At 40.2% G+C, this 18725-nt stretch overlaps 1 protein-coding gene across 23 annotated transcripts in view; it reads left to right on the top strand.

Annotated features, from left to right (window-relative positions):
- Nucleotides 1-18725, top strand: part of SYNE1 (spectrin repeat containing nuclear envelope protein 1) — a 488794-nt gene that overhangs the window by 443476 nt on the left and 26593 nt on the right. For 21 of the 23 annotated variants that reach the window (XR_010599728.1, XR_002889944.3, XR_010599727.1 and 18 more), the window contains 3 exons: nt 6726-6888; nt 13644-13831; nt 15189-15339. Coding sequence is in view for 20 of the 23 variants with exons in the window: in XM_065588833.1 (XP_065444905.1) it covers nt 6726-6888; nt 13644-13831; nt 15189-15339 (502 nt within the window). In the remaining 3 variants the exon portion in view is untranslated. Of the gene's footprint in view, nt 1-2364; nt 2545-6725; nt 6889-13643; nt 13832-15188; nt 15340-15782; nt 15949-18725 lie in introns of those variants that run through there. The other 2 variants (XM_065588838.1, XM_024112512.3) reach the window with 2 other exon arrangements.

Here is an 18725-nt window from a genome sequence, read left to right as displayed (position 1 = left end):
GAGAAAATAATGTAAACATTGGGCCTAGTAGCTTGCAAAAAAAAAAAAGTTGTTTGCAGTAGGTTATCTACAGAAGTATATACTGTGCACATGCGATTCTCGGTTAGTTCATGAAGAATATTCGTTTAAATTTCTAATGTCCATTCTGAGCTGTCATGCAACTACTCTCCAGCTAATAGACAATCATTTTTCCATAGCTTTGGCTATTGTGTCTGTATTCTGCAGTATAAAGGATGTTCAACATGTTGTTTGAGTTTCCGTAACTTGAAAGATATTTCTATCTATACCAATTCCCAGTGTCCTATTTGCAGCAATTCCTTTTACATTTCTTTCTTTATCCAGTAGGTTCTGTAAATATGTTTGGTCACTTCCCTGACCCCAGTACTACAACATTCCTCCTCAGAATTCTGTGAGTGTGGGGAGTCAGTGAATTTCACAGTGGCAAAGCCATTAAGGGGTACAGCTCTTTTAAGATGAAGGTGGCTGTCTTTTGTTTTAATGTAACATTATTCAGGAAGTGACATTTCTTACGGACTAAAAGTCTGTTGGTTTCAGAGGATGTGGTGTCTCACCGGGTCTTAAGCAAAACAGTTACTTACCTTAATTCTATACTTTTCTCTTGAAGGCATTTCTAATGTTTAAACATAACTGTGCCCAGGCCAAGCTTTAAGAGGTTTCCAGCGAGAAGCAATGGTATATGCAGATGGCAAAGTGTACTTCTAGATATCTGTCTGTTACGGATTAGTGTTATACCTTGGGAGAGTGATCAGGGTCTCAGGATTCTATTTCTCAGTGGTCTTTTCAGCTGAGCTGTAAAACTGAATTGTTATACACTTGTTGAACTTCCCATGCCATTTTCCTCAAGTACAGAGTGATAGTCCTCGCCATAGATTAATTTGTGTGATTACAGATTTCCCTCTATTTCCCAGTCAGTTTCCGTTGGATACTTTCTTACCTAATAAATTTAGTGTTGCCCCTTATCACACAGAGCTGGTTGCATTTGAATTGTGAGTGAAGGGATCCCTATGTGAAGTTTGTATATCATGTGGCTAAACTTGGAGTAGTGAATGGCTCAAAAGATTGCTGAAGGAATAGAGAGCTTGTGCCAATTCGTCTCTGGCCCAAGTGGGTTGTGACTTATCTAATGTCTGTTGGTTAATCTGTTTGAAATGAGCTTGTGATCTAAGACCAGTTCCTAGGGAAAGAGGCCCACATCTCAAAAACCAGTTTGTAAAATACATTGGATGAAATTTGGTATATCAGAGTATGTTACTATCTTCATACATTCAGCTGGAAAATGCAGCTTATTTTTGGCACTGCTGACATTAGAGTGCAAATTCTGCATTCTGGATCCTTGACAATATTAATATTAACTCTGGGCACACATTCTCCATGTTGCTGCTCTCTCTGTCAAGCCAAGGCCATCTTTTGCTCGAATGTGCTTATTGGTTTGTTTTCAGCTGCCATCCTCCAATGGGAAATACCTATTTACAGGAAAATAGAATACAGAGTCGTAGTGTGATGGTCCACAATATTAGAGAAACAAGGTGGGTGAGGAAATATCTTTTATTGAACCAACTTCATTTGGTGAAATAGCAAAGCTTTCAAACTACACAGAGCTCACCCACTTTGTCTCTCTTAGGAACGCAGACTCATAGTATGTTTGTTTGTTTCAGAAGATGAATAAGAATATAATATATTTTGGCTACATAACATTTTATTTGTGTTTTTAAATGACATCTCTTGTATTAAAGACTCTTGACTTTAACCTCTGAACAGGCTAAAATGTTATGTTCTGTTGTTTACAGCAAGTTGTTCTTCCTGGAGAAAATATTTCAGTCAGAAAATTAATTTTTCATGCCATTTGGGGTAATAATTTTAAATATTCCTTCTGGCCTATTTTCTTTTTCAGCAGCATATTTCCTTTTCACTTTTTCTTCACCACCCTCTGACTCCTTCTGTGGAAGGGAGGGGAGGAGAAGGGAGAACTCCCCAGAAAGACAGCTGCCTCTCTACTACAGTGATTTCCCATTTCTGGCCTCTCATGTTTGGAAAGTTTTCTCCCTACGAATTGTCCATTATGATAAATAGGCCAGCTGCATATGTGCACAGTAAAAGAGTAGTGTGTGGCTGCATGCTTTACACAGGACTTTTCTTGGGCAGTTAAGTTTATAACTGAAGGTCTTCGCCTCCCCCCCCCCCCCTTCCTGACACTCATGGCCTACATTCCAGGAGATCAAGCCTGGCGCATGTTGATGAATGTAAGTTTTATTTAGAAACATGACCACTTGTCCCCGCTTAGTCTCATGTTAGCAGGCCGGGTCTACTAACATTTGTTTGGAATGTGAGCATTTTTATACGGTACTCGCAAAGGCAAGCTTGCCTGTATCACAGTCTGCTGGGCTACAAGCTTTTGGACTGCAAGTTCTTGGTTTTAGTACTGGCAAGTTTCATGGTGGTAGGAGAGGATTTATGTGCTGTGAGGATGGCAGAGGACTGCAGTGTGGATTCAGACCTCCCAGACTGCAATTGCGATGTCACAAGGCAGGCAGCTATTTACTTTTCTTATGCATTTCTTTGGAATTTGTTATAGCTTGCTGAGGAACTAGTTGTCATAATATTAATCCATAGGCATGCTGCCTTACCGAAAAACTTTTTTTTTTCTGCCCAGAATTTTAGTGTTGTTGATGAGTGTTAGGAAATCATGATGTGCTTTGTTGTATTGCTATAATTCTGGGATCCTCAAATGTTTGTCTTAACTGAAAACAGCCTGACCACTACTAGTAGGTGGTTAAATTAGGCTGAATGAAACCATAGACCTGATTTTACTACTGTTTTTAATACAAGATCATGTAAACATGTGAGAGGATCCATGGGGTTGTAATTTACTACCTGCTGTTTGTGTAATCAAGGGGGCCTGGCTACATCCAAAAGTCAAAAATACGGAGAGGCTCTGTAAAAGTACTTCCAGCAGTAATGTGTGCTAAGCTCATCCTTCATGTACATATTATTAAAATGTCTGTAGCCAGATAGATCTTTGTAGCTTAGTTTTGAACAATGTATATAGTTGGATTGTAAGATTTTTATTTTTTGTCAAATATTCTTCCTGGATTTTTTTCCATCTTGTATTTTTTCACAATATTTTTAGTGCAAACTAATTTGTGAGTTGTAAAATTATTTTTCAGTAAAGATAAAAGTATTGAATCTGAAGCATAAATGTGGCATTTTCAACTACTCGTTAGTTACTGAACTTTGCAAGCTAATTTTTTTTTTTTTTTTGCATTTCTCTATTTAATTTATTTTAGATGATGAAAGAATTTTACAATATGTTCAGGGGCATGCATAACATTTCCCATGGTACTATTCCCCAAACAGAAGCATTCAAGTATGAATGAAATAGTGCACTTGCATTATGTTCTTGCAATATATTTGCCTGGATTTTGAGAATTCAAGTATCTCCAAATGGGTGGAGTAATTGTTTCTCATTGTTTTCTCCCTCTTGAGTTGGAATTCCAGTGTTTTGCCACTCTAGTTTGTTTGAGCTTAGATATGACTGTAGACATTTTGTGCGAATGATTAACAGCTAATTAAAACTATAAGCTGGTGATAGATTCAGCTGATATCACATTTTTGTGCATACTTTTTGTGGTTGGTTTTTAAGTTAATGTTAGTAACCAGCTGTCTAATGACTAATACTGAAGTTATGAATTCTGTACGATATACTGTTGTGTGTTTATGGGTTAGTATATGTTTAGACTTAAGCAGAATTTAAGCTTATCTAGTTTAACTCTAGCTAACTGTTTGAGTTTTAAAAGACCTTCCACATTGTTTTCAGCTCCAAAATATTTTCTGAGTATTTTTCTTGGTTTGAAATTGGCTTTTAAAAAAGAATCATGTTGTTTTCCTTTAAATATTAAATTATACCAGCAAGTGTAATGAGCTAATTTAAACTTTCAAATGTTTTCTGATTAGCAATTAACTGCAAAACTGAGCAATTGGATTACATAGTATTTTCCTTCCTGAGCAAGGACAAATGCCTGAGATTTATATGGGCTACAAGAAAAGTACAGCAAGCTTCAGGGACTTCCTGTACTTATATGTCAGGCTTGCTAAATTTATACAACCCTGCTTAAACCTGCCATGTGATAGTTCCAAGCATCTAATTTGAATTGGGAATCCTTGTTAGCAAGCAGGGGAACTCAGCCAAAGCCTCTTACAGTAACACGTTTAGTGGGATTTTCCAAGAAGAATTTGCTTTTTTTCATATAATGCTATTGCAAATGAAACCCCAAAAGGGCACAGCTGCATTTTGCTCAGGGGGCTGCAGACCCCCCATATGTAGACTCTATGCAGCCTGCTCCCTGCCTGCCTGCTGGCAGAACTCCATGAGTCCCACCATCTTTCAGGCCCTGTAGGGGCCGGATTTTAGACGCTTGAAGAATGTAGAAATAAGTTTCTTGAAAAAAAAAATATTGCCTCTGCTATATGCACAAAATATGTAGTTGTGCACGTGCAATTAATTTCAGTGGGTGGCACAAAAGAGCTTAAAACTTCTTATATGCTCAAACTAGAGGGGGCGAATAATTAGGTGCGCATATAAGCATGTTCCACTGCATAAGCATGCAGATATGTTTTCAGTGTAATTAAAGACACATATTGAAGTTATTTGAGAGATTTACACATTTGATGAATAATTAAAAAGCCTCTTAGAGCCCTACACATGGATCAAAATCCCATTGTGCCAGGCACAAACACAGAACAGAATGACAGAACTGTAATGATTTGCTTTTAACCTCCTAAAGACTAGCGAGATGGACCTAAGCCACAAAGTTTGCATTCAAACTTGCCCAAATTTCAAAGATACTATGATCTGATTTTTTTGGAGGAATCATATAAGCTGAAGTCCTGAAAATAGCTCTGTGTGGTGCACGCTTATTACATGCTCTGCTGTGAGTGGTGGAATCGCAGTTCCACAGAAGCCCCTGCTTGGAGGCATTGTGTCTGAAGCAGGCCCTATAATTCCAGGAGAATACATAGCAGCAGTTACTGGTGAGCCCGCTAAACCAGTGGTTTTCAACCTTTTTGTTCATTTGCAGACCCCTAAGAAATTTCAAATGGAGGTGCCAGACCCCTTTGGAAATCCTACACAGTTTGCAGACCCTCAGGGGTCCACAGACCACAGGTTGAAAACCACTGCTCTAAACAGAGTGAAGCATATACTGTCCCTATGCCAGTTCCACTCCACAAAATAGTACACTAGTAGGGATAGGACTATGACTCTGCCTCTCACACACTCTCTTTGGGATTTTTAACACTAACAGCACAACCCTGATATTTGTGGAGACCAAAAGGACTATCCATAAATTCCAAGGCCAAAATGGACCATTGTGATTATTTAGTCTGACCTCCTGTATAGCACAGGCCATAGAACTTTGCCAAAACAATTCCTAGAGCAGATCTTTTAGAAAAAACATATAACCTTGCTTTTAAAATTCTCAGTGATGGAGAATCCACCATGACCTTTGGTAAATTGTTCTAATGGTTAACATCTAACCATAAATACTTATGGAATGTGGTTAGGTCTCTCTCATTCTCCTATCTAATGTGCTCTTGAAAAGAAAGCTGATTGGTGTCCTTGGTGATTATTGTTGCACAGCAAGGTTACCAGTCCTGTTACAACCAAGAAATCATTGTGGGGGCAGATTCTGCTCTCAGTTACATACCAGTGTAAATCTGAAGTAACTATTACAATCCAGTGCAAGTTAGAGTAGCCCTTAAGATTGGGGAAGGTAGAAGAGTGGGTTAGTACTGTGGCTCTCAACCTTTCCAGACTACTGTACCCCTTTCAGGAGTCTGATTTATCTTGTATACCCCAAGTTTCACCTCACTTAAAAAATACTTGTTTACAAAATCAGACCTAAAAATACAAAAGTGTCACAGCACACTAATACTGAGAAATTGCTTACTTTCTCATTTTTACCATATATTTATAAAATACATCGATTGGAATATAAATATTGTACTTACATTTCAGTGTATATTATATAGAGCAGTATAAACAAGTCATTGTATGAAATTTTAGTTTGCACTGACTTCGCTAGTGCTTTTTATATAGTCTGTTGTAAAACTAGTTGAGTTGATGTACCACCTGAAGACCTCTCTGTACCCCCAGGAGGTCTGGGTTAGTGTACTGAGCTCTGTCCCAGCTAAGGACCGAGCTCACTATCTCTAAGGGCGAGAGAGTTCAGTCTTTAGAACTTACAGGTGAATAAGTCTTATTAAATGCATGTAGTTCAACACCAATGCAGGTCAATTTCCTTTTGTTAATTGCAATAGCTATTTACTTGTAATCTGACCAGGTGTCTACATTAGTGAAACAAAAGGCACAACTAATTTAGATGGATTTTTTTACACTGACCATATTAAAATACGGTTTCTTTCCCCAAAGCAAGCTTTGATTCCACCGGCAGAGATACAGAAGCCTATAAAATTTCTGTGTGTGGCCTCTGAAAATCCTGAATTTCTGTTAATTAGAAATACTGGGTTTGGACACTATTTATATGCTAGTAGTGCTGTAAGTAGTAAGGGGAAGCCCTAGATTAGCAATTCTGTTGTTTGAGTGTGAAGTTAAGTTGAATTTCTTTCCCAGTGAAAATTATACAGAAGTGATGTCTTATAAAGGCTGTTTAATGATGTGCACGTGCTCTTGTTTCTCTTTTTGGCAGGGTGAAGAAGTTGAAGGAGACCCTGGTTGCTGTGCAGCAGCTGGATAAGAACATGAACAGCTTGAGATCCTGGCTCGCTCACATTGAGTCAGAGCTGTCCAAACCCATTGTCTACGAAACCTGTGATTCCGAGGAGATACAAAGGAAACTGAATGAGCAGCAGGTAAAATACAAAATGAGGTAGAAGAGTAAAAAACCTGACACAGTCACCACACTGGCAGTTGCACTATGGTGTGGGGAGACCCAAGTAAAGTATACCCTTGGGCTGCCGGTATCCAGCTCAGTGTTGAAAGAAGGCACTGATGCAGAGAAGATGCCCTTAGATTTCAAGGCAGATAGTGCTTATTGCATCAGTCTGGTAGAGTCTTCTGCTGGCTTTGACATTGAATCTACAAGGAGCTGTTTGATGCTGCCAGACAGAGGTAAGGTACCATGATGTTATGTCCAGAATGTGGGTTACTGTTGTGGTTGAGGTTTTTTCTTTGTTTTTTTTTAGTATATAATGAACTACCGTCCATTTCCAGAATTAAAATGAAACCATACTGTAGTGTTCGCTTGCAAGTTTTATAAGTGCTTGACATTGTCCGTCTTTGGACATGCCTTCTGATTTTGTTTTGTTTTGCAGTTCATAAACATGTTTGAGTCCCTTTGCATGCTGAGTTGCATGAGTGGTACAAAACTGATGTTTAACTTTAAACTGATTTGCACTGTGCAAAGCCTGCACACAGTGCTGGAATGAAGCAGTTCATGCTGCAAATGGGAAAAGTGGGATGAGGCAGATAATTTCTTTTGTTTGTTTGTGTGTGTGTGTGTGTTTGTTGGTTGGGTTTTTTTTGGTAGTAGTAGTTTTTTACATTGTACTACACTGTTAGTATGCTTCCCTTCCCCTTTCCTGCTAAACTATGCACCTCCATCACAACTTAGAAAGAGTAACATCAGTTTTGCAAAATACATGTTTCTGTACATATTTTTGTTACTCTATGCCAGTTCTGTTTGACACACTGGGCAGAAATTCTGTTGCCTGTCACGTAGCAGATTGCTTTCTCGTCAGTTATTTCTTGGCAGATTGGTCACTGACTGATATCAGTGCAGTTTGTGATGAGTGTGTGAAAAGCAAAATAACACCTCTCCTTAACACACAATAAAGTAGAGAAGTTTAATTTTTTGTGGGGAGAAAAGTACTGTAACATTTTGCAGACAATTGATTTATAAAGCATGTAGAATGACAATGTAGCTCAGTGAACAGAGTGAAAGTCCAAAAACTAAGAATCTCCTCAATTTTAATCCTAGCTCCTCAACTGACATACTGTGTGGCTATGGGAAAAAGCTTTTTAACCTCTTTGTACATTTCACTATCTGTAACATGGGGAGAATAATACAAACAGGACAGATATGAAGAGAAGCTAATACTGTGCAGAGCTTTGAAGATGTAAAGTGCTGTACAGTGCTAAGTATTAATGTTAAACCAAATGTTTAGAGATTTTTCTGGGAGTGTACCTACATGGGCATCCCAAGGTTTGTTATGACTCCTTTACTACTGCATTCATTCTGGGTACAGACATCAGTTGAACTCTTTATTCTCTGCAGTTCTGCGTCGTTGTTTCTGTGCAATGCTAGATGGTGGCAATGTTCATTTTGAAGTACCAGTGGTTCCATTGGAACTCCAAAGGGGACAAACAATGGAAGTGTATTTTGCCTTGTAAGCATAGTACGTTTGGCAGCTCCCTGCCAATTAATTTGTTATAACACTAACAGCAAAGAAAACATGAACTTTTAACATAAAGAAGAAAGCATTTTTATTATAGCTGTTACTAGTAATATTCATTTGGTTTTCACAACACAGGTTACCTCAGCTACCTTTTCAGCCAGCTATGTCAGCACTAGTTTTTCTTTCTGTTTGATCTGTATGTTTTTCCACATTTGTTTTCTCTTAGGGACATGTTATCTCTCCGCCCACACTGTCGCAAACTATCACTCAACTACAAATCTCAAATTTAATTAAAAATGTAGCATTGCCTGCCAGAAAGTAGGGCTGGATCCCAGTTCTATGGCTCCCACACTCAGACTTGGCTGATGAGCCAGTAGAAGCAGAGTTGGAGGGGAACACACATAATAACTTTGCAGTTGCTCTTCTGGGGCAGTTAAATTAGTACGACCTGAAGGAGAGTGAGTGTAACCTCACTGCAATCTGCCAACCCTGGAAAACTAGTCAGATTTCAAAGACGTTTTTTCCTTTTTTGTTAATCAGGCCACAACAAGTGTGAAACATTGCAAGGTGTTGCAGAAACCTCCCTCCTATTTCCTTGCAGGTAGTGTTACTCTCCATCTTTAACCAGCCATTTGAATCATGAGGTTCAATCCAAATGTAGTCAGCAATTGGGCAGGAATTTTTCTTACACATATCCAGGAATAATAGCAGATCATTTTCATAGTCTGTCTCACAAGCACCAGTAATGTGCTGAAGACAAATATGTTGAAATGACATTTCAAGATGGAACATCAGTTCCAGTGGAAAAAGGTCATGAAAACCAAGAAGCGGAGATTAGTAATAAAGAGGATCACACCTGAGCAATGTAATCCTTGAGGATGCTGCAGATAGCGTTCATAGTTGTCCTGTACCATGCATGCCCTTGGGAGTACTCCCAAGAGTTAAAACACTGTTAGGAAATATGAGCTGCAATAGTGTGGATTGCTGGTGCTGGGGCAGATTAGCAACTAACCTTTGTGAAAGTAAAAGCAGTAGAAGTAAAAGCAAATGTACAGTAAATCATTTATGGATGCAGACTGGACTTTAAAAACACTGAAGTGTTCATTTGTGGATTGATTTTTCAGCAAAAGCATTCATTAAATTCGTGGCAACAACTTACTCATGTTTGAGTTCCATTTCAGAAAGGTGATTCTGAGGTTATGCTATGTGCAGATGAATAATGCAGCTGAGGAAGTCACAAGGAAGGAGGCAAGATCTATGTTCATTTAACCAAACTTGTGCAAATGGTTGGTTCTGTATTGGCTGGTCCCCATGTAATCTATAATTCCAAGGCCACAAAATTTACTGCAGAATCTATACCATCGTGTGGAATTGTACTTAAAAAATATCAGTTTTCAGTTTGTTTTTTTTAAATTGGCTTTTAGCCCCTAGAGTTGCAGAGAAAACCTTGAAAATGTGGCTTACTGCAACCAATGCATCTTTCTTTTCTTGAGCCTACAAGCCACGCAGTAAATGTGGCTATCCTCACTGCAGGCTCTCTGGGAAATGTAAGATTCAAATAAATAGTACACGTGCTATTGAACTGACTCTGACGTTCATTTTCACTAAAAAGATCCATTTTTAAAATAAAGCTGCCAAAGAATTTCCAGTTTGCTGTAACAGTGTTGCAGAATGCTGGGACCTTGCCAATCTTGATTTTAAAATTGCCAGTGATGGAGACTCCAACATGATCCTTGGTAAATTGTTCTAGTGGATACCCTCACTCTTAAAAATGTACACCTTATTTCCAGTCTGAATTTGTCTAGCTTCAACTTCTAGCTATTGGATCGTATTATATATTTGTCTACTAGATTGAAGAGCACATTATCAAATTTTTGTGCCCCATGTAGGTACCTAAAACTGTTGTCAAGTCATCCCTTAACCTTCTTTTTGTTAGACTCAAGGAGCTCAATCTATTTTGTTTATCATTCTAAGGCATATTTTCTAATCCTTTAATCATTCTTGTGACTCTTCTCTGAACCTTATCAACATCCTTTGTGAATTATGGACACCAGAACTGGACACAGTATTCCAGCAGGAGTCACACCAGTGCCACATCCAGAGGTAAAATAACCTCTCTGCTGCTACTTAGGATTCCCCAGTTTATGCATCCAGAGATCACAGTACAGTAGCCCTTTTCACCACAGCATTGCACTGAGAACTCTTGTTCAGCTGATTATCCGCCCCAACCCCCAAATCATTTTCAGAGTCATGACTTCCCAGGATAGAGTCCCCCATTGTGTAAGTATGGCCTACGTTCTTTGTTCCTAGATGTATACATTTACATTTAGCCATATTAAAAGGCACATTGTTTGCTTGTGCCCAGTTCACCAAGCAATCTAGATTGCTCTGTATCAGTGACTTGTCCTCTTCATTATTTACTGTCCCTCTAATTTTTATGTCATATATGCAAACTTGATCAATGCTGATTTTGTGTTTTCTTCTAGGTCATTGATAAAAATGTTAGATAATGTAGGGTCAAGAACCGATCCCTGTAGGACGCCAGTAGAAATACATTCACTTGATAGTGATTCCTCATTTACACCTATATTGTGAGATCTATCATTTAGCCAGTTTTTAATCCATTGAATCTGTAGAATGTTAATTTGATATAGTTCTAGCTTTTTTTAATCAAAATGTCATATGGTTCCAAATCAAAGCACTATTACCTTTATCAACCAAACTTGTAATCTCATTTAAAAAAAATAGTTTGACAGGATCTATCTTTCACAATCCTTCTTTGATTATTGGCAGGTAAATAGGCCCAATGGTCTGTGATGGGATATTAGATGGGGTGGGATCTGAGTCACTACAGAGAATTCTTTCCTGGGTGCTGGCTGGTGAGTCTTGCCCACATGCTCAGGGTTTAACTGATTGCCATATTTGGGGTCGGGAAGGAATTTTCCTCCAGAGCAGATTGGCAGAGGCCCTGGAGGTTTTTCGCCTTCCTCTGCAGCGTGAGGCACCGGTCACTTGCTGGAGGATTCTCTGCACCTTGAGGTCTTTAAACCACGATTTGAGGACTTCAATAACTCAGGCATAGTTTAGAGGTTTGTTACAGGAGTGGGTGAGTGAGCTTCTGTGGCCTGCATTGTGCAGGAGGTCAGACTAGATGATCGTAATGGTCCCTTCTGACCTTAAAGTCTATGAGTCTATGATTCCTTACTCACGTTGTCCACATGTCTCTAGTGTCTTCATTTTTTGTTGTGGATTTTACTATAGATGTGAGGAGTTGGAAAGCTAACCAATTTCAGGATAAATTTTTTAAATTCCTATGCCCTCCTCTTAATTTATTACAATGAGATGGACAGAGATTAGTTAGAGTGTAATTGCTGTAAATGTGCTGACACTAGGAGGACTGCTTTTTCTTTCCATGTCTATGAAACTTCTGTGGAAAGTCACTTTTCTCCCCCATTTTCCCCTGCCATCCCCAATTAAAAATAATGTTATAATTGGACAGCTGAGAGGAAAACAGCAACATTTCATATTAAAGATGTACTGCTATAGACGCGCTACTGCTGCCCAACCTGCAGAACGTGTCAAGAGACACACTCGTGACTTAGTGAAGAATAGAAGGGAACACAGTATAGCAGAATGAATGCCCACAGTACAGTGAAACTTATTTATTTTTCTTGCCATTATTATTATCATCCCTCAGTACGACATCATAGGTATGTGGGTTTTTTAAGAAATAGCCTTCACAACATAAAGGATACTTAAGGGGAAAGCTACTGTCTAAAATGTATCCCCATGAGTCACCAATGAATCCTGACCACGAACTGACTCTGTAAGTTTGGGTAGTCAGTACTTTTGTTAAGCCCTTCGCAGAACTCCAGCATTTTAGGTGCTCAAATGCACTGATTCACCTTTGACTTTCTTTAAAATTCTCACGGGGCCTAAGAACACTGTCATCTGGAGGTCACTGATCATGATGTCTTGCACACCTAACATGCTCCTGAGCTGCTCCTTCGTACCCTTAGAGGTTGCCCCAAGTGCTCCAGTAATCATCTTTGTTCTGTTTTCTGTTCTTCGTGATAGAGTTCATTATACTTAGACATATAAAAAAGGAAGAAGAGAAGATGATTATCTGCTGGTATGGCAATATCAATTAACATGGTCATGTCTATCATCTTTTCTACAGCTGCTATGTCCGGCCTATTTGCCTGCACCATTCGGGCTGGCACAATTGAGAGATCCCATAAAATCTTAGCCCCACTGTGCTAAGCACCCAAGAAACACAGTACAATAGGTGGTCCCTGGCCTGCAGAGCTTACAGTCTAAACAGCCAAGACAGACGCAGGGTGGGGGAAGGGATAGAACACATAAGCAGAGGGAGCAATGTGATGGTGACAAATGGCTTGTTAGTTTCAACAGGGGGCTCAGCTAAATGGAAGGAAAAGGAAAAGAGGGTGAGAGGGATGGGGGACAGGTGTGGAGTGACGCTGAGGTGAAGAGACTGTACCGGCGGGGTAGGTTTGGAGCAAACACCAATCAGCACAGGGCAGAGAAAATCCAGTCAAAACTGTAGTAGGTTCTCTGAAGGTCCGAAGGTCCTTGTGTTGGCTGCTTCTGCTCCTACCAGCTGGATTTCTGGCTGGCTCCTCTCTGCAGTTTTCTCCCAAGCCCATGTGGCGAGGGGCACATGTGGTGAGGCACATCTGGATCCTAGAGCCCCCAGTGTGTGTGTCGGAGTCTCTCACCCCTAGTTCAGTAGTCCCTGCTTTGTCTACTTCTGTCCCTGTTGGCTGTCACTTTTTTTTCTCTTTTGAACTTCTGTTTTATGTTTCTGGAGGGGAGGAGGGAGGAAGGGGGAAAAGCAAACAGGTCCATCGTAATATGGCAGTGGTGAGAAATGCCGATGAGACAAAACTTTCATTGGCTGTTGTAAAGCTATGACAGTTTACACCAGCTGAGGATCTGTCCTCTATCTGCAGGTTTTCTCAAGTACTGGATAGCTCTATACTATCGCCTGCCTCTACTAACCTACTTGTTTATTAGTAACATTGCAGCAATGCCATGTAGGTTGGGCATTTTAATACTCATTCATCCTGATTCTTGTGAGCTTGCCTGACTTTTTATTTTATATTATTTTAATAGCATATTAAATAGCATATTTTCAAAGAGCACGTGGTTTGGCTTACATATTTAAGCTTTGATTTCTTGACCTGCAGGAACTCCAAAGGGACATAGAGAAACACAGCACTGGAGTTGCATCTGTTCTCAACCTGTGTGAGGTGCTGCTCCATGACTGTGATGCTTGTGCCACAGAAACAGAGTGCGACTCCATCCAGCAGGCCACCCGGAACCTGGACAGAAGATGGAGAAACATCTGTGCAATGTCAATGGAAAGGCGACTTAAGTAAGTACAAAATACTCATAAAACCCAAGAGATTCTCCAGATGTTTCAATCTGGAAAAAAAAGTTGCTATTTCTCAGATATTCACTTACCTGAGAAAATATTCTCCGTATTTAAAAAGTAGACCAAGTCCCAGCTCTGGCAAGGAGATCTGTACAAGCAGGACTCTGCACTTGTGTGGAACCAGATTGATGTCACTGGGGTTATGTACAGTCCCAAAAGTCTGTCCATTTAATTGCAGGATCAGGACTCAAATTACATTTCTACTACATGTATAATTTATAACAACATTGTTTTTTCATCAGCTGAAATGTTTTTTTCAGTGACTTATTTCATGTTTTAAAAATACATTGTTACAAAAACGTATTTGCAGTGGATATTCTTGTAACTGATTTTTTACTGATGAATGCAAAAGAATGTCACCACATCCTTATGTTAATTCAAAGTAATTTATGACAGATATACGTAGTCATTTTAATGTTTGTTTTTAACTAGCACCAATACACTACCTCCTCCTGGCTGAGTTACCCTGGAAAATTTACCAATTCATGCTGCAACATTTTGGTTTCCTATAGGAATGGTTTGATTCTACAGTTGAATGTTGTCTCTAGAACAGCGGTTCTCAGACTGTAGCAACCCAAGGACCCCCATTTTGATTTAAAAAATTTTGTGGACCCCCAAGCTGGCTTCTAATTTTCCCCAGGGGTGCCCAACTCCCGCTCAGCCCCAGGCCCTGCCCCCACTCCACACCTTCCCCCAATACCCCACCCCTGCCCCTCCTCTTCCCTCCCCAAAGCACGCCCCATCCCTGCTCCTCCCCTACCCTCCCAGCACCTCCTGCATACTGCTGAACAGCTGTTCTGCAGCATGCAGGAGGCACTAGGAGGGAGGAGTTGATCAGTGGGCCTGGACATGACTCTCGGACCCCCCTGGAGCTGGACATGACTCGTGGACCCCGTGGAATACTCTTGTGGACCCCCAGGGATCCGTAGACCCCAGTTTGAGAACCATTGCTCTAGAACATTCAGCTAATTGTAGTTTGTATACATAGGACTACATTTTGGCAAATGGCCACATTTTTAGAACTCCTATTACAGCTCATAATGTTCTTTATATACCAGTTGTAAATGAAGATTTGCAGCACACACAAAAAAACATTGCTGTCTTATTCCAGCTTAAACTGGAATCAACCAGCCATTTCTGTTGTCCATTTATCAACCTTGCAATCAAGGCTTGGTTAAGAGCCAGTTATTGTTCAGTGCAGCCCTGGTTCCCTATTGTAGCTTATGATCAGGCAGAGCAATGCAGGGCAAATGACCTCAAATCTAAACGTACCCTAATTTTCCATTTTCTGTCGCAGAATTGAAGAGACGTGGCGACTGTGGCAAAAGTTCTTAGATGACTATTCTCGCTTTGAAGACTGGCTGAAAATTTCAGAGAGGACAGCTGCCTTTCCTAGCTCCTCTGGTGTGGTGTATACGGTTGCCAAGGAAGAGCTAAAGAAATTTGAGGTAACTTATTATGTTTGAAATTTAATATCTCCAGATCCTATTACAGCAGCCAGCTGGTTCTCCTTTCAGTACATAAGCTGCTCAATACAGACACACGATACAGAAGAGTTGATGATTTTGCAGCTGTCCCCTAGCATTTTTTAAGAAAAAAAAATTAGAGGCTATAGATATATGGATATAGAGATATAGATATAGGAAAAGACATACTAGGTCATTCAGTCTCTCACCCTATCAATGCAGGATTGTTCCTTACTGTGCATCGTCCGTGGGTCTGTCCACTGTAATTTTTAAATGTCCCAAATCCTTCTACAATTTCTCTTTGAAGACTATATACACCCTAAATATTTTCTTTTCCTATAGTTCATCCCATTGCTCCTGGCTGTAATTTCTTGTATGGTACCCCTTAAATAACTCCTCTCCTTTTTCATATTTACACTCTTCAGATATTTGCAAAGTGTTACCACATTCCTACCTTAGATCCTGATCCTGCAAACACTTACACTCGCAAGTAACTTTACGCGTGTGAGTATTCCCTTTGATATCACTCAGACACACACAAGCTAAACGTTAAGCATGTGCCTATGCGTTTGCAGGGGTGGGGCCTTGCCTGGGGCTTAGCCATGTTGTAGTTATGTAACTGATTGGTGTTTGTGACTAATGTATGTGTGGTGTGCAAATAAATGGAATTCTTTGGGGCCGTTCAGGTGAGTTAGTTTCAGTTTTCTTTCCTAATTGTGAACACAAGAAAATAAACTCTTTGGGCTTAAAGAACAGGAGTATGGCACCTTAGGCTTTGGAATGCTTCAGCCAGGCTCAGTTTTTATTACCTGTGTACAAACCTCTGGTCATTACTGAACCACTAACCGACCTCTTAAATATAGTGAAGCCAAAGGCTACCAGATAATAATCATGTAAAGGTTGAAATTTATCTGGAAAATCAGTATTCTGTTTGCAGTCCTGTCCATTCGTTCCATCCTCCCTCCATTCAGTGACCAGAGTCTAAATCATGTTTAGTGAGTTACTGTAAATGAGAGACTACCATGCATCTCTCAGCTGTCTCCTATGATCACAGCCGGTTTCTCTGTCTATGCTCTCACTGTGTCAACCTTTATACACTGACCTTTACCTTCCAACACATACCACAGTACTCTCACACAGACATATGGAGCTTAGATTGCAGACAAGGAGAATAGTTTTTAGTCTAGTACTCCTGTTTAAATTGGTACATCTACATGTACCTACAGCTACTATCATCTCAAAGTAGGGATGTAAGTCCAAAATTAGTGTTCACTTGGGGGCAGCCATGATCGGGGTAGAAAATTGAGTTCCTTCAGACTGTAACTATTTTTTTCCTATTTTATTCTCCTATCCATCCCACCAATAAGATAAAACCTTTAAGAACATTAGCAAAGCACATTAGATGGCGTCAGTCATCCAGTATGTCATGAACTCCATTGTACAAAATCACACAGTAGTCCAGTATTTCACTGACGCTGTAATGCAAAGAGGAACATCAGCAAATGAATTACTGCATTGCTGAACTGTACATTGGAAAACATATTTAATTGTTCTTTTGCTAAACAAGACTTGGTAACAGGTGAGGTGGCATTGTAATTTACACTGAGTTGTAGATTACAAGGTTAAATCTTTTGAGTTAGTAGTAAATCAGTGGTCAGATGTATGCCTCTTCCATGAGAGAATGTGCTTCTCACTCCAATTACAGAACTGCATGTTGGTTGCTTTCTTATTTCATTGGCATTTAAACAAAAAGAGTAATTATCGTGACAAGGACCCTTTGGTGTATTTGGTTGTTTCTAACTAGCTCCTTTAGCTATCCCTGTGACTTCATTGCACAAAAGTGCTTATTTTCATTTTTAATTAACACGCATTCTGACAAGTGGCAGGATTGAGGCAATATGCATCAACATAGCTGATGCTGTTAATGAATTTGTATTCGGGTCCACTAGCATATTTGTTTTCCAGTGCTATCGTTTCTCTCCCTCTTCCTGTCCTCATCACTTTTTTGGCTACCTAATGCTAGAAAATGCAAACTTGCACAACTGTGATCTGGAACCAAAGCGAATTCACTTCTTTATCATTTCCTTTAAATTGCATGTGTCCCAAATAGAACTGAGTGAAATATTCAACACATTTTGCCCTTTTCTCTGTTCATGAGTTATCAGCAAAACAAACTTTGCTTTTGAGAAATTCAACAATAAATTTGTGATCAAATTCAAGCCTACAAAGTGCTCACCAGGTTCTTGCTATGACTTGCTTTTTGAGTATTTGCTATTCATATAGTGTGATTGATCATCCAAGTCACATGGTACTGTTTCTGTTCCCGAATTGGTTGACTGAAACTTTTATAACCTGGAGAATGTTACCAGATTTGCCCATTACTTTGGGGTATGCTCATTTATTAGGGTTACTCCTCTGTGGGGGGGGGTCTGTAATTCTATCAATGTACTGTTTGTGTCACGTGTTCTTATACGGAGCTCTACTTCTCCCTTCTGCAAGTTCCCTCCCAATGGAGCTATCTTGCAGGGCCTGGTTCTTCCAACCCCAGAATCAGGCGAACACACACACACACACACACACACACACACATTAACAGAGCACATCTGAGAGGACTGGGTTATTCAGCACTCCCAAGCTGACCCCTTATATGTCCCTGTACTCAGGAGGCTGGGTCAAGCAGCATTTCCAAGCTGTCACCTTCATATGCCATGTGCACTGCATTGGAATAGAGCATGCCTGAGCATGCTGGGTCGAGCAGCACTTTCAATCTGCCACCCTTATATGCTCCTGGATGCAGCAGTCTGGGTCGAGCAGCACTTCCAAGCTGCCACCCTCACATGCCCCAGGTTTAGCACGTCCCTATCCCCACTTTCACGTTACAATTGTTCTGGTAATAACTCACTCGATGAGCAAATTCCACAGGATTTTTGAGTGCTGCAGGGATCTTTAGCTTAAGTACGAGGAGCGTTCCTGCAGAGCAAATGGAGAAGCCAAAAAACACCCCCTAGTGGCGGGGGGGAGAGAGAGAGAAGCAACCAGCTTAACCATGAAAGTTATTTATTGCCAGGTAATAACCATACAAGGGGAGCCACACAAGTCAGGGTCAGAAGGTTCTACTTAGAGAGAGAACGAGAGAGAGCTGGGATCTCATCACGCTGTGAAGCGTGAATCGATCTGGGGTCCCAAGTTGGTGGTAGCTGAGGGTCCAGAGTTCTGGAGGCAGGCAGAGCCCCCAGCACAGTCAGTCAGGAGAAGATGAGGTCCCAGTGGAACTGATGAAGATGTTGGATACAGGCATCAGAGCACTTACTTGAACATAGGTAGGAGTTTTTGTAGGGAAAGAACAGTGGTTCAAGGGAGAACACTAG

The sequence above is a fragment of the Chrysemys picta genome, chromosome 3 (genome assembly GCF_011386835.1).
Source record: "Chrysemys picta bellii isolate R12L10 chromosome 3, ASM1138683v2, whole genome shotgun sequence".
In the NCBI taxonomy this organism is placed as follows: domain Eukaryota; kingdom Metazoa; phylum Chordata; order Testudines; family Emydidae; genus Chrysemys; species Chrysemys picta.
Note: the sequence above shows the minus strand (reverse complement) of the source record. Positions and strands in the feature narration are given on the sequence as shown.